Source organism: Berghia stephanieae, chromosome 1, assembly GCF_034508935.2.
Source record: "Berghia stephanieae isolate SIO BIC M18660-M18661 chromosome 1, UCSD_Bste_1.3, whole genome shotgun sequence".
NCBI lineage: Eukaryota > Metazoa > Mollusca > Gastropoda > Nudibranchia > Aeolidiidae > Berghia > Berghia stephanieae.
This window is the reverse complement of record NC_088360.1, coordinates 113662663-113677662: the sequence shown is the minus strand read 5'-3', so window position 1 is coordinate 113677662 and position 15000 is coordinate 113662663. Positions and strand designations below refer to the sequence as shown.

At 35.2% G+C, this 15000-nt stretch overlaps 1 protein-coding gene across 1 annotated transcript in view; it reads right to left on the bottom strand.

Annotated features, from left to right (window-relative positions):
* Nucleotides 1-15000, bottom strand: part of LOC144962783 (serum paraoxonase/arylesterase 2-like) — a 31398-nt gene that overhangs the window by 6641 nt on the left and 9757 nt on the right. Inside the window, exons 2-3 of the mRNA XM_078896024.1 lie at nt 4124-4720; nt 1749-1971 (exon numbers count right to left, since the gene is read on the bottom strand). Of these exons, the coding sequence (XP_078752150.1) occupies nt 1749-1971; nt 4124-4720 (820 nt within the window). The remainder of the gene's footprint in view (nt 1-1748; nt 1972-4123; nt 4721-15000) is intronic.

The following is a 15000-nucleotide window of genomic DNA, read 5'->3' as shown; positions in this document are numbered from 1 at the left end:
TTATTGTGGCTTGTGACGAAAATAAAAGTATAGAGAAAGACGACAATACCTCCCATTGGAATTTAATGTTGCGTGGAAACCAAACTTGGGTCAACAGCATTCACACATTGACCATTATGTCTGAACGGGATTCAATTTGATTGAATATATATTTACATATTTATATATATATATATATTCGTTGACAATATTTTACAATGATATTGAAAACACTTAAGGCATTCGAGTGTGTTACACCTCAAAATGATAGCTAAAGAGAAATATGGACTGACATAGATGAACATCATGTCTGAGGTGGGTAAACAAGCAGGTAAAAAATAGAAACAATGCTAATAAAGGAAGTAGAAAAATACAAGAAAAAAGTCACCACCAAATGATAGTACCCAATGGTAATTTTTCTTTATTAAAATGAAATTTGCTTTTTGTCCTGAGGGAACATTGGTCTCTAGAGTCCATCTCAAAAAAGGCCGAGATAACCCGGGCGTAAGCCGCAGTGTAGCATAATTTGTTTTTATGTTTATGTTGTTAAGGGTTTTACGGCGCTTGCAACAGTTAGGTCATATCAACGCCAGTAAAAAGGATGAAAATTGGATTGTACAAACATTCCAGATGTACAATTACAAGGACTTGAGGAAAAAGTAAGACGAAGGTGAATGGATCAAATAGGGAGCAGATGTAGATTCCAAGAGCCCACTATCAGTGTACTCCGTTTTAGACTACCTAAATGTTTCACTCAGACACCAGCACAAGATCCCACTAAAAAAAAACACACTCAAATGTATACAAATCATATGTTAAAAATTAAAAAATAAACAGTACATAACAGAGAGATGACTTACAGGGAAAAAATATCATCTCCCAAAACGAACTATATATTTGACTGTTTCCCTCCCAGCCAAGGCCTCCGGCCAGGGTCAGGACGAAAGTAAGCAATCCCATTCCAAGGCAAAGACAGAAAGCAATTGGAAAACAGATACAGGGGGATAGAAGACAGAGCAAGTACCTCCCTGCCCATTATGGAGGTCGGGAACCCCACCCAGGTAGCATATTTAATTCGAAGGAAAAAAAATGAGATGCCGATAGCGGGACTTGAACACGTGACTCTCCACACGACCATCTTGCTATGTAGAGAGAGAGGGCTAGAAGAAAATATCTAGGCAGATTCAACCCTTGACTGTGTTCAGAATACAAATCAGGTGCTGCTCTACTGATTCAAGTACATGATTCCTGCGTTGAATGGGAAATTAGATCCAATCTTAATCTTTCTGAAAGTATTCTCTCTTCGACCTGTGTGATCTTTAAAATAGACAACGCAACACTAATTCTGTGGTAATCTGAAAAAAAAAAAGTATTTCAAAAGGCGGATAAAAAACTCGTACTTAAAACAGCAATCAATTGAAATGACTTCGCGAAGCCCCATGTTTGAAAGCTTTTACCAAAATGAGGATGATTTAAATCGATCGATTTTTAAAGGTCGAGTATTCTGGCCAAATTTTTTAATATGTGTTTTTTGGGGGGTCATTTTTTGTTTTGTTTTTTGGTTTGTTTGTTTTTGTTTGTTTGTTTGTTTGTTTGTTTGTTTGTTTGTTTTTTGTTTGGTTTTTTTTTTTTTTTTGTTTGTTTGTTTTTTGTTGGGTTTTTTTTTTTTTTTGTTATTTTTTTTTTTTTTTTTTATAGGGTGCGGCAGAATTATCTGTCTCAGGAGGACTGAATCCCTCTGATATCAGGTGTCAAAATACTAGTTTTACCTGAGATGGAGCCTTTTCTTTAGCAGGATCACTTAGATGAGAAATGCACTTGTAGAAAACAGGATGACATCCGCCCCACAGACTCATACCATCCTCCGATAAGTGGAAGTTGTCTAATCCTGTGTGAATATTAATCTCCTGTTCAAGGACTAAGCTGTTGTCTGCTTGTTGTCTTTGATATACGTGTACGAGTTTCGTGTTAAGCATGGATACATAAACATGTCTGTAGAAAAGATAAAATACAAAATGAACGATAATATTTTGTGAATATTCTCATCCAGGTGGTGATATTATGTTTGCACAATGATTTGTGACATCAACTTCTAAAGCTTTTAATTAAGCTAAATGAAGGCAGATGACATGAGATATGAAGAAAATGTTTACTATTATTAACTCCTTCCTCCCCTCCTCCTCCTCCTCCTCCTCCTCCTCCTCCTCCTCCTCATCATCATCATCATCATCATCATCATCATCATCATCATCATCATCATCATAATCATCATCATCATCATCATCATCATCATCATCATCATCATCAGCAGCAGCAGCAGCAGCAGCAGCAGCAGCAGCAGCAGCAGCAGCATGATCACCACCACCACGAAAAGTATTCTATCATTTCCGAACAAGGGGGACAACTATACGTTATATACCCCAATATTTTAGACTTCGTATTTACTTCCCGTTGTCCGAATTGAAAGTCAATATTTAAATTGTTACATACGACAGATGCATGAGACAATAATAATATGATGGAATATGTCCGTCGCTTCATTTCCCCCGAGTTTAGACTTGTTAGATTGATTTATTTATGGCTTTGTGTCTTTGGATACCGTGTCAGTTGGTGATTTCCTTGTCAGAATAATTACAAATATGCGGATACTTTCATTTTTTACCCAAGTTTCATGTTGATGCAAAGCTGCCATGTGGTCCTGTGGTATGACACACGCTTTCGGATCGGAGAGTCTGGGTTCGAGATTCGCTCGGCGCATAGTCAAGTCCTTGGAAAACTCTTTACTCACTTTCTCTCATCGTACCCAGGTGTAAAATGAGTACCTAGCGTCGTCTCTGTCCGGAAAAAAAAATTGTATTATCGCCTAATAGGCGTCATGTCTAGTTCTACATGTTAAGTGTTGCTGTTGGCTGTGGACCTCTTGTAAAGCGCTTTGAGCACGTTTAGTGGATATTGCGCTTTATAAAAAGCTCAAAAAATATCAAACCACACTGTTGCCTATATTTTGACGGTTAAAACAATCCTTGTTTGGTAACATTAATGGTTTGGATTTTTACTTTGCCACCTTCTAAATTACAAGTTTCTTCCGACTGATACTTACCAAAGGGACTGAATTCCAGTTGAATGTGTTTTAAAATATCCGGAATTACTCTGGTATCATCATCAACATCGTTTATTCAGCAGATATTTTTACGTCAAAAGAATGGCAAAAATAAAGAAAATGAAATCTGGGGTTTTGTTTCTTTGTGTGTGTGTGTGTGTGTGTGTTTGTTTGTGTGGGTGTGTGTGCATGTGTGTGTTGGTTTTTTTGTTTGTTTGTTTGTTTTTGTTTCATTCGTTTTGGTTTTGGGTTTGTTTTTTGTTTGTTTTTTAACTTTGTTTCTTTTTTTTGTTTTTTGTTTTTTGTTTTGTTTTTTTCTTTTGGGAGAGGGGGGGGGGGTCTTCTTAAATTTTCTTTTACTTTTATTTCCTTTTGTTGTTGTTGTAGTTGTGCTTGTTTGAATGTTTTTCTGGCAATAACGACAAGAAGTAGGATTTCGAAAAACTACATTATCCATCCTGATGTCAAATGAAATTAGAAAAAAAATTATTGTCAAACAATGATAAACAGTAAAGCTACATTATTCATCCTTAAGTCAAATGAAAGAAGAGAAAAAAATCCTTTTTCAAACTGCATTATACAGTCAAGCTTCAAAGAAACAATTCATCTATCAAACCATGGTAAACAGTGTGGTGAAGAAAGAGTTAAACCCAAAAAAAATGCTTATTGAAATAAGCAAACGGGATATCAAGAATACACGCATCAGGAATGAATCAGACGAGTTTCCTAAGTTTATCACTTGAGATCTACCACAAACCATCACCACGTTTTAAGCTACTTCCTTCCGAGGATAAATATTGTAAGATATAAAATAGATGTGCATAATGTTTTATGTTGAACGCTGCTTTTTGGCGTAAATATATCATGCACGTGAGAGCGTGGCCATCAATTGAAATGCATAAGCTTAAAGATTTTATATTTTTCTTTGACACAATTTGGTACTTCAACTATCTTGACTTTAAGAATAATTTATGTGCATGCAAAAAGAACTTCGTTCAACATCTTAAAACATAACAGTCTATGGCATAATCTTATCCAAATTACCTTTTTTGCCTGGAGACCTGAATGCCGTTGGGGCTGAACAAACCGCCCACCACCTTGGTGACCTTAGTACCGTCATAAAACAATACACTCGCCAGGTTTAACATGTACAAGTTTTCTATCAATGCCATGGTATGACTGGTGTTGAAATAGAAATTGTCCGTCACGTAAAATGTATCCTCTGACAACAAAGACAAATCGTTTAGCATATGAAACTCGTCACTGAAGATGGACTTCTCATGTTGGAGCTCTTTTGTTTGTGGAATAAATCGAAATTTTTCAACCCGATCCGCGTCATTTTCAACGTGGTTGATAGTGTATATAAGATGTTCTCCTTTCAGCTTGTCTTCAATGACATCAAGACCGTGTGGCCGGAATGCGTCTGGGTCGAAGTCCTTGCCGTGTTTTATTGGCAGCACCTCTGTGGCAGATGTGTCAATATTCAAATTTATCATTTGAATTGATCCTTTGCCTTTAGATTTCACGTAGGCTTTGAACTCCGGATATGATACGGTGACAAATACACCGGTAGAAATGAATGTCAAACCATTACTTAGAATCTGAAAATCCTCGGAACCAATTCCTGATGCTTTGACATGTCTAATTGGAAAATATAAGTAAAGAAGTAAAATAAAATAAGACTTTAAGGACAATGGTATATAAAGACATATCAATGAAACAATTTTGACGTTCTTAATATAAGAACAGTAACGGTTAAATTTTTTCATGGATTCATTCTACTAACATCATCATCACCACCACCACCAATTTCGGTGGACCGAGTAAGATGCACATAACCCTTTTGCTGACATAAGAGAAAACTGACTGAGTGTCCCCGAATCGTTCATCTTTTAAAGCATACGCGATAACAGTTTATCTAGTACGAAATTTTGTTTCCAAAAAAAAAAGAGGCACATAACTAACATAGCGATATTTTTGTCAATATCTGGTGGCATTTTTGACGATTAAGAATTATGTAATAGTTATCTCTGTAATAGTTATCTTTAGGAGCAGCGTGGCTCAGTGGTACGGTCTTTGCTTCCTACCCGAAAGGTACCGAGTTCCATCACCCGCCGCGTATGTGGCATTGAGCAAGTCACCTCGCCCTAGCTCACTTTGCGGCGCTGCTCTGCGGCTGACGCCTGCGTTATTCCAGTCTTCCCTTGGAATAGACCCTAAAGACAAATTTCCCCTTGGGGATGAATAAAGGGAATTTTATTTTATTTTTTTAGAACGCATTTCTTTACATCGTAGTCGTAGTAGTAGTAGTACTACTACTACTACTACTACTACTACTACTACTACGACTACTACTACTACTACTACTACTATTACTACTACTACTACTACTACTACTACTACTACTACTACTACTACTACTACTACTACTACTACTACTACTACTAATACAATTGTGGTCTTACAAAAAAAGAATTTGGACACTTTGGACTCCCTTTATCGCAAACAATTGAGACGAGTTATTGGGGCACATTGACCAGACAAAACCAGTAATGAGGATGTATATAACAGATATAGAGGACAACCAGTCCAGCAAATAAAGAAACAAAGATGGAAACTGTTCGGGCACGTGCTCAGACGAGATGAAAATATTCCAGCACAAACCTCGATGGATGATTACTTCAAGCCAAATACAGAGGTGTACACCAACAACATTGAATCAAGATCTCAAAAAATAAATATATTTAGAAACAACAACAGAACTGATTTCAACAATACAAGGAAGTAATCTATTGCCTCACCACCTTAACACACATGATGACATTCAAAAGTTAAGAACACTTGAGTAGTAATATAAAAAGCATGAGAAGCCGTTGTTAAATTGTTAAGGCAAAAATTGCATGATCAGCAGTTTATAACAATAGTGTGTAAGTGTGTTATAGTATTACACATGTGTAATAGGTGTGTCAGTTGTATTATTGTTGTGTGTTGTACACACTTTGCAGTTATTTTTAATTGTATTATTGTGTGTTTTACACACTTTGTAATTATTAATGTCGTTAATATACATGTGTAGGAGAAACCGTTATTAAATTGTGAAATATGTATTATTTTTATTATAGTAGTGTGTAAGTTTGTTATAGTATTAGATATATGTAAAACGTGTGTTAATTTTATTATTGTCGTGTGTTTTACACACTTCGTAGTTATTTTTAAAATTGTATTATTGTGTGTTTTACACACTTTGTAATTATTTCTTAACATACATGCGCAGGAGAAACCGTTGTTAATTTGTTTAATATGTATTATGATTATTTTATTATAGTGTAATTGTGTTATAGTATAATATATATCTAATCATTGTGTTGATTGTATTATTGTTGTGTGTTTTACACACTTTGTAATTATTTCCGTCTTAGATGTGCGATAGCTATATTGATAAGATTTAAAAAATAGATAACAAAAAGTCCATGTTTTAATGTCATTGTCCTAATGTAATGTCTGTGAATAGATACGAAGATGCAACGTCACATAAGTTAATAACACTCACTTTAAACAATGTTGATATATTTTAGAATAATAATAATCATAGGTTCAAAATTACTCATAATTGATCTCGCATCTCTATTCGGATTTGAACTTGAGACATTTTCGTGCGATAGATAGATGTCTTACAATTTGATCAATAAAGAATCGTTGTGTGAATACGACACATGGTCGTGAGCAAAACACTTCGTTGTTTTCTTGCTATCCTTGTCTTCTGACACACTCGATACTCGTAAAAACAGACGGCAGGGGAATAATCTTCGTTCACTCGTCACGTCTTATTGGTACATCTATATTCCGTTCGTGTTATCACCCAATTGACAATGATGATTTGTTAACAACGATCATCTCCAAGCGTAACCCCCCTCCTTCTTCATATTTTACAGTCTAATTCAATAAATGGAATACAGCTGCTCTAAATAATTAGTTCGAGTTATTTAGTCATATAATTATTCATCACAAGACCCCGCGAAAACGTTATAGAAAATAGAATAGTATACTATCAACTTAAGTAACTGTGACTGTAATTTTGATTTTCTCGCCTCATTGGACACTGCATTCTAAATATCTCATTTTATTTCGTGTCACCTCACCATTACCATCGCACCATGAATTTAAAACTTCTAGCATCAAAAAAAAATATTCCATTATTTAACTTAAAAAGATCTTGATATATACAAATGTTCATTAAAAAATAATTATCACGCGTGTCCAATGATGCGACCGTAACGATAATTTACCCACCAAACGAAGAAGAGATAAATCAAAGATAGTGCAGGGTGTAACAAATGCATTCGTCTGGTTTCAAGAAGTGAACTCAACACTGAAATTATGATGAACACTTTTAATCGATTCAGATTATTGTTAATAGAAAAACAGATTAAAGTAGATACCATGTCAGTCAAATCCCCTTTCTTCGTATTCCCTCCTCTCTCTGAAAATGGATTTTAGAATCGATGATACCAAACGACTATTTTTCGAATTAACAAATTATAATCTGGACTTAATAAACCGTAATCACAGACACGTTAGTAGTTGCATTGTCCTGATTTGGTGATGTCTGTGAATCTTAAATACGAAAATGTCCGAAATAACACGATGTCACGCACAATATTACTCGCGGTAATCAATGTTGATATATCTTTTTAATAATCATAGGTTCAAACTGACTTAAAATAGGTCTAATATCTCTATACAGATTTAATCATGAGAAGTTTTGTTTAATAGTTAAACGCCTTACCACTTATCAACGAAAGGGATCACCATATGAAATCGACACATGGTTAATTGGTGAATTTAGCAACAAAGTGTCTGTTTGCTGTCACCCTTGTCGTCTCAAACAATCAATTTTAAAGAATTATGTAGTTTTTCCAGTGATTTACTGTACTGGGATGGAAGAATTATCATGTATGGTTGTGTCGTTTTTTTTCTTGGGTCATTTTTCTAAAGCGGGTCTTGTAGTTTGTAATTTCCGTCTTAAATGCCATTTGCTTTATTTTTTTTTTAATAAGACAACGGAGAATATTATTTAATGCAATTAAAGTAGGTCGCGTTCTTGTCTAGATCTGGTAAAATAAATGAGATGACGTCATACACTTAATACAATCCCCGTAGACAATGTTGATATTGTAGAAACCTCCGGTATAGAGATTAGAACATGGATTCGAAATCAAGACGTTTTGGTATGGTAGTTAGACAATCTATCCATCGACCAATTAAAGCCTCTTCACTATGTGAATACGACTAGTAGATGGGTGCAATAGGAGGTGAATGTTTTCATTGAAATTTCACGTAGGATCAATTAAATAGAAATACGACCGATAAGCAATGTCCATGTGTCCACACGAGTTAAACCCAATATCATGTTTTACAGTCATATTCTCTTTACCCAATATCATTTTTTGAAACATTTTGATTGGGTTAATGAAAAATTTACATCTGAATCAAAACTAAAAAGAATTGATGAGAAAAGCTTTTGTAAAACCCCAACATCTTTTGACACACGGACTTATTTAACTTGGCTGCTTTTTAATAAAAAATATTCTTGTCTGATATAATACTTGTACCCGTCATTTTCAACATGCGGCGGGTTTCGTGTTTTGTATCATGGACTTGAATTTTTTTTTCGCAGCAAGAAAGAAATAAATGAAACACAACAATCATTACAATACACAATATTGATTGATCAATTACTTAATACAATAACATGTCCTTGCCAAGTTACTCACTTCGTGAAATAGATTTTGATGAAAAAAAAAATGAAAAGACAATTCCATCACTTCATGTCCTATATTATGGTTATCATACCAAGACATAACCTAATTGAAAATAACAAAAATTTTGTGTAGGAATAGTAAATTTTATGAACCATGTATACATTATCTCTATTTATGACATTAAACCATGAATGTTTTTAACGCACATTTTCAGGGTTTGACACTATATTTACTGTACTTCTCCAGTAACATTGTCGAAGTTTTTAGATATTTGATACCACAACACTTTTAGATAACAGCAGGTGTTTTTTCCTCAAATTTTATCGATCTGATCAGATAATATATTTTATCCCAGTGAAACGCTGTCCTAACAGCTGCTATATTTTTTAAAGATGATAACCCAAATGATCAGTAACACCCAATGTGTAAGACGTAGACGTGCAGTCTTTTAGGTAGTAGTGTAATATCATACAAAAACATCTGTCAAATGCGTAGTAATACCTAATGGCGATTTACAAGACGGTCAAAATTGATTAAATAAAAGTTTGGGTAGCCCTATTCGTCCTTAAGGTCGAATAGCATCAACCGCCATTGCCGTCCGTAAGGACAAATAGTGTTGCTTGCACTATTCGTACTTCACACTACAGCTGGGCACTATTCCGTTTCTGTTTTTACTGAGATAGATTCGATTCTACGTAATTACATGATATATCCGTATCGTCTTAAATTTTTTGTTAGTGAGTCAAATAATCAGTTGAGTGTATGTGTGTAGGTGTGTGTGTGCGTGTATGTGTTAGTTTTGTGTGGGGGGGGGGAGGGTGTTTTTTTTGTTTTCTGTTTTATTTTTTTTGGGGGGGTTGTTTTTGTTGTTTTTTTTTTTTTGGTTTTCTTCTGGGATTTTTTTTCCAGAATGGTGATCGTTTCCTTATTAGGAACTATTATCGTGTTCTCCTTTTGGCAAGTATCCTATTCAAATGCCTGCTCGAAAGTTTGGGTTGGTTGGGCATAGAGGAAGATTCGTCAGGTATTCTTTTCTTTTTTTCTTTTCTTTCTTTTTTTGGTGGTGGGGGGTAATTTTTTTTCTTCTTCTTCTTTTAAAAAAATATTTTTTTTGTGTATGTGTGTGTGGGGGGGGGGGGGGGGGGGGGGTTGCTTTTATTACATGTTTTCTATCTATGATAGTGGTTTAACACTCAAAACTATTTGTTTTAAATGACTGGTATTAAAATTGTCAAAAATATTATATTAGTCATAGTAATATAAGCAGCCCAATAAAATCAACGTATCTCTTAAGAAGCAGTTTTTAAAAAATATTATAATCTTGATAATTCAGTGAGGGCCATCAATATTGGCTTGAATTTAGCCAACATTTTTCATTTATTTGAACAATGTCGATACATGTCCTTTAACTTCAGAAAATTTTGTTATAAGTTGTACCGTCTTGAGTAGACGAGCTGTATAACAGAATTGTAGATTTAATTCACCGAGAATTCAATGAGTTAGTGGCAGTGAACGAGGTAATGGTATAGACGGTATGGAATTTAGCGGCTTTACAACACGCAAATTAATTCCAAAGCCGAAAGCACAACGTTGCATGTAATCTAATCTACATTTACGATGCCAAATATATTAAAGATTAATAAAGGACACTAATACCAAGTCCTCAATATTTTCAGTACTTCATTCGTTAGCTAATACGTATTAAGTATTTGGTATCCACTTTTGCCCTGACGAGAAGTTAGAATGTCAACGGGCTGGGCTTTGAAATGTCTACGGGTTGAAACTGGATGAAATAGGATGATACAGAACATAAAAGCCCGGTTCGGCCTAAGAACAATCATTTGCCTATGTTCTTAAGCTCAGAACAATGGGTTATGTTATCAGGGGTGTTGGGATTGTTATTTTGATCTGGGTAGGGGTCTATAGATAACAACACCAATATTAGAAACGTCTCTAACGTCTGATAAAGCTAAGATTACTGGCCAAAAATATATTTCTAACTTTAGTTAAAATTTGAAAAATAAAAACACGGAAATATATACATAATAAGCTTTATATATTTTAAACAATGGTTACAAGAAAAAATACACGATTTTTCTCAATAATTCTGTATTCAAACAACTTTGTATGCAAATGTTGTCTTCCAGATGTGTAATTTGGCTTATCACCACTCAATGTGGTAACTCAATAGATATTACTAATACTAACTTGTGTCTATGTACGCAGTGATACAGACCTGCCAAGCATTCGACTTATTGTATTATAGTGGGATGGCAGAATACCATTTCGAAAGGGATTTGTGCTGCGTTGTAGGTTAACAAATCACCCCATCGACGTGTAGAAATACGCAGGTCTGACATCCGAACCCACTTTTCGGCATAGTTTAACATTGTTTTATAATGGACAGTATTTTGCGTCTTTTTTTTAGATTTCCATTACAACAATGAGCCAATAAGGAAATGGGTTATCAGACCTGAAAATAAGTGCACGTCGATCCACATCAATTTAAAAACCATCACCATCACAGACAATAATCACTACCACAAGCACTTTTACAACAGCCTCATTACCATTAGAATCGATACCATCATCATTTGCACAATATCATACGTATCAGCACCACCATCAATATCACTACCACAGCATTATACCTACCATTACCATGGTCATATCAACTATTGGCACCACTAGCAAAAGCATAACTATCATGTCAGCCACCACCACTCCAGAAAACAATCATTTTAAATACCAATATCACAGGCGTACACTATAGCGTCACCATCGCCTTCAATGTTATCACTTCAGCTTCTTGCGGGTGGTTGGATGGGAGCATCACCCTTGAATCATATACCTATGATGTTCGCATGGGTGTACGATCCGATAGTGATGTCGTTTCTTCTTCTCTTTACTAGCCTATCCTGCTTCTTTGGTTTGTGATTGTATTTTTGACAGGGGATATTTTTTTTTCTGTAAATCTTCTGCCTGTTTGTTCTTGGTTATTTATAATTTAGCTTATGATGTCTTTAGGTTATGATTTTGATTTACATTTGTACTATTTTTGTTAGATTGCTTGTTTTTTTTTTTGTTTCAGCGGTCTCTCATATAACCTCAATTGTGTTGGAAGAGACCTAAAGCAACAAACAAACAAAAAAAACTTCAGCTTCTTGATCATTGACACCACCACTACAAGTAAATTATGGTCGTTATCGTCCCCACCACATTATTCTTATTATCACTATCAACATCACCAATGCATCAGCTTTGTAACTACCACCACCACCACCACCATCATCATCATCATCATTTCAATCAGGGATCATCATTTCAATCACGACCATCAGAAAAACAACAAAATTAACAGCATCATCACTGCTACCACCACCACTAGCACTACTAACTACTATCACCACAACATCGACTACCACCACCAGGGCCCAATTTTATGTAAGCAGACTAGATTTAGTTATTTACTAGTCTAGTAAATGATTTGCTAGCCTTAAGCCGAGGCGAAACAGGTGACTAAAAAGTGGGATTTCATGAACGTTTTCTAGTCTCTGACTAGCGAGGCTCTTGCCGAGAAGTGGGCGTTGTGAGGACAGTGCCTAATTCAGCTATTTTGTGCTTGTAACATCAAGCTCTCTAGTACACAATGGCAAGTAAGACACCAGCCTTGATATTTTCAACGCAAAAGATTTCCAAAGAAGAAATTAGCAACACCTCCGTTCCGTTTCATAATTGAACTTACTTTTGCCGTGATTAATGAAATCACGTGATATTGACTGTCGACTGATCAAACAACAATGATGCCCATGGTCGACTGTCAATTATATATTTAGGCCAATGAAAGTGTCAGTGAAAATCAAACAAATTGAAATTTAAAAAAGAACAACAAAAAACAACGGAAAATGTGTTCTGACGAATCACATTATTTCAGTCAGTGTCATGCCAACAGAATAACTTTTGTCCCCACTATACTTTCTAGTCGTTTGTTTTTTGTTTTTTTTTTTTGTTTTTTTCTTTTTTCGTTGTTATTTGAAGCGAACCCTTCCACTTCGAGTCTCCGTTCATTTGCAACCTGCTAACCGATTAGATTCCGGGTTTTTTCCCTAGTTTTTACTCACAAAAATTTGTACTTTCGACGGTCTGCGCATATCTTACTCTTACATTTTTTAAAAAGTAGTGACAATACCAGCAGGACACCTTTTGCCTCTGTCATTCGTAACCGAAGTATTTTCCTTCCGAATCGAAGCTCTCTCTATCTAAAAATAGCTTATCGACGATATTACGTATCCTAGTAACTAGTCTCAGACTAAGCTTAAAGTCCGGCCTCAGCAATAAATGACTAAAACTTAATCAAACTTAGTCTGAAGGTGACGTGATTTTAGTCTGGGAAATACTTGGTCAGCTCACATATAATTCGATTTTTTCAAGTCCTTGGCTAAGATCAAAGACTAAGCGCTAGTCCACGTTAAAAAAAAACGGACCCAGAGCGTCATTATCGCCATCATCACCATAACAAGTAACAAGGTCACCACCATCACAGATTTTTTTAAATTGCAAACTTCCGAATATTTTTTTTATTCGTTGAAGTTGGCAGTTCTAAAATTTACAGACGGCTTAGACTTACGTACGAATAATTTTTGCGAAGAGGAATAACGGATACTGTGACCCATTTATTATTGAAAAACTCAATGCTGCTATTTGATGTTTTTTCAATTTATTTTTCTCCGTCCCGCCATAGGTTAAAAAAAAAAAAAAGAAAGAAAAGAAGATATCGTATAGACCGTAGACTATACAGCTTGGGTAAGAAAGGGGGGCGGGGTTGACAAGACTTGATAATGAGCGTGAACTAAAACATCGTTAATCATTGTCACAGTCACAGGGGGAGAGCATTTAACGAACGGGGATGGTGGTTGTGGTTTCTGTAGGTGCAGAGAGAGAGAGAGAGAGAGGAGGAGGAGGAGGAGGAGAGAGAGGGGGGGGGGAGGATAAAAGATTTTAACTTTGTAATATTATTTAAATATCTATCTTAAGCAGCATTTAAAGGACAGAAAAAGTTGATAATAATAATAATAAATTGTGTGTGTATGTTGTGTGTGTGTGTGCGTGCGTGCGAGTGTGTTTGTGTGTGAGTGTTTGTATATTTGTCTAATTTCAGAAATTAATTTTATCTCATTGTATTTCATGAAAAAATTATTTTATGAAGCGGCTGAATATAGATATGTGGAAGGTTAGATATTACAAGAGGTTTATAAAAATGAAACGAGTCTCATTTTGTTACATCACATTCTGTCGATTATACTTTCATAATTAATTTAGCTTTCGTATATATGAAATTAAAATTAAACCAAATTTGATCTGTATACCTGATTTCTACTCTGATCTAGGTCTCTCATAGATTTAAGATTTTAATCCAAATGAGAGCGATCTATAATCAAGTTTTAGTCCAACTGAGTCACATGATTAGGTCTGTCTAACGGTTGATCTTTTCTTATTAGTAAACACGTGCTCTGTCTATGAAAGTTGTAAACATACTCATCGGTCAAACTGGAAAAGTAACATAATGTGACGTTGGATATTTCAAGAACTGTGAACGTTTTATTATCGAGGCCATTTTGAGCACATCTGCAATGTGACCAATGACTCGAGCACGTGGAAAATTAATGTAGATCGTCCCCATTGAAAAAGAAAAAGAAAGAGTACAGAGTGGGAGGACGTTGGGAGGAAGTTGGGTGGTTCAATCCTTTGGCGTGTCCAACCCTCCCTATTTAATTGTGTCTACGATGAACCCGAGACAGGTATTGCTGTCTCGAAATGAAGTTCCCTCCACTGGGATCTAGGTTATTTTACCAGCGTTTATAGTGTCATTAGGTTACTTCGTGGACATTTGTAAAATCTGAATTGACCGTTCCAACACTTGTGGTACTTCGTTTTACAAAGAGATGAAAAATAAAGTTGAATGAAATATTGTTGATGTCCCGTTTCAAATATTTCGTAGATCAGATCTGACTTTAAAAGCTAATCAAGAGTGGAAGTTATTAATATTTTGATCAATATTATTGACAAGCAGAAATTATTTTGTTTTCTTAGTTTGAAAGGAAGATTCAATTTAAGATTTGATACTAAAAATGTATAAAACAGACAAGATAAAGTCTGACT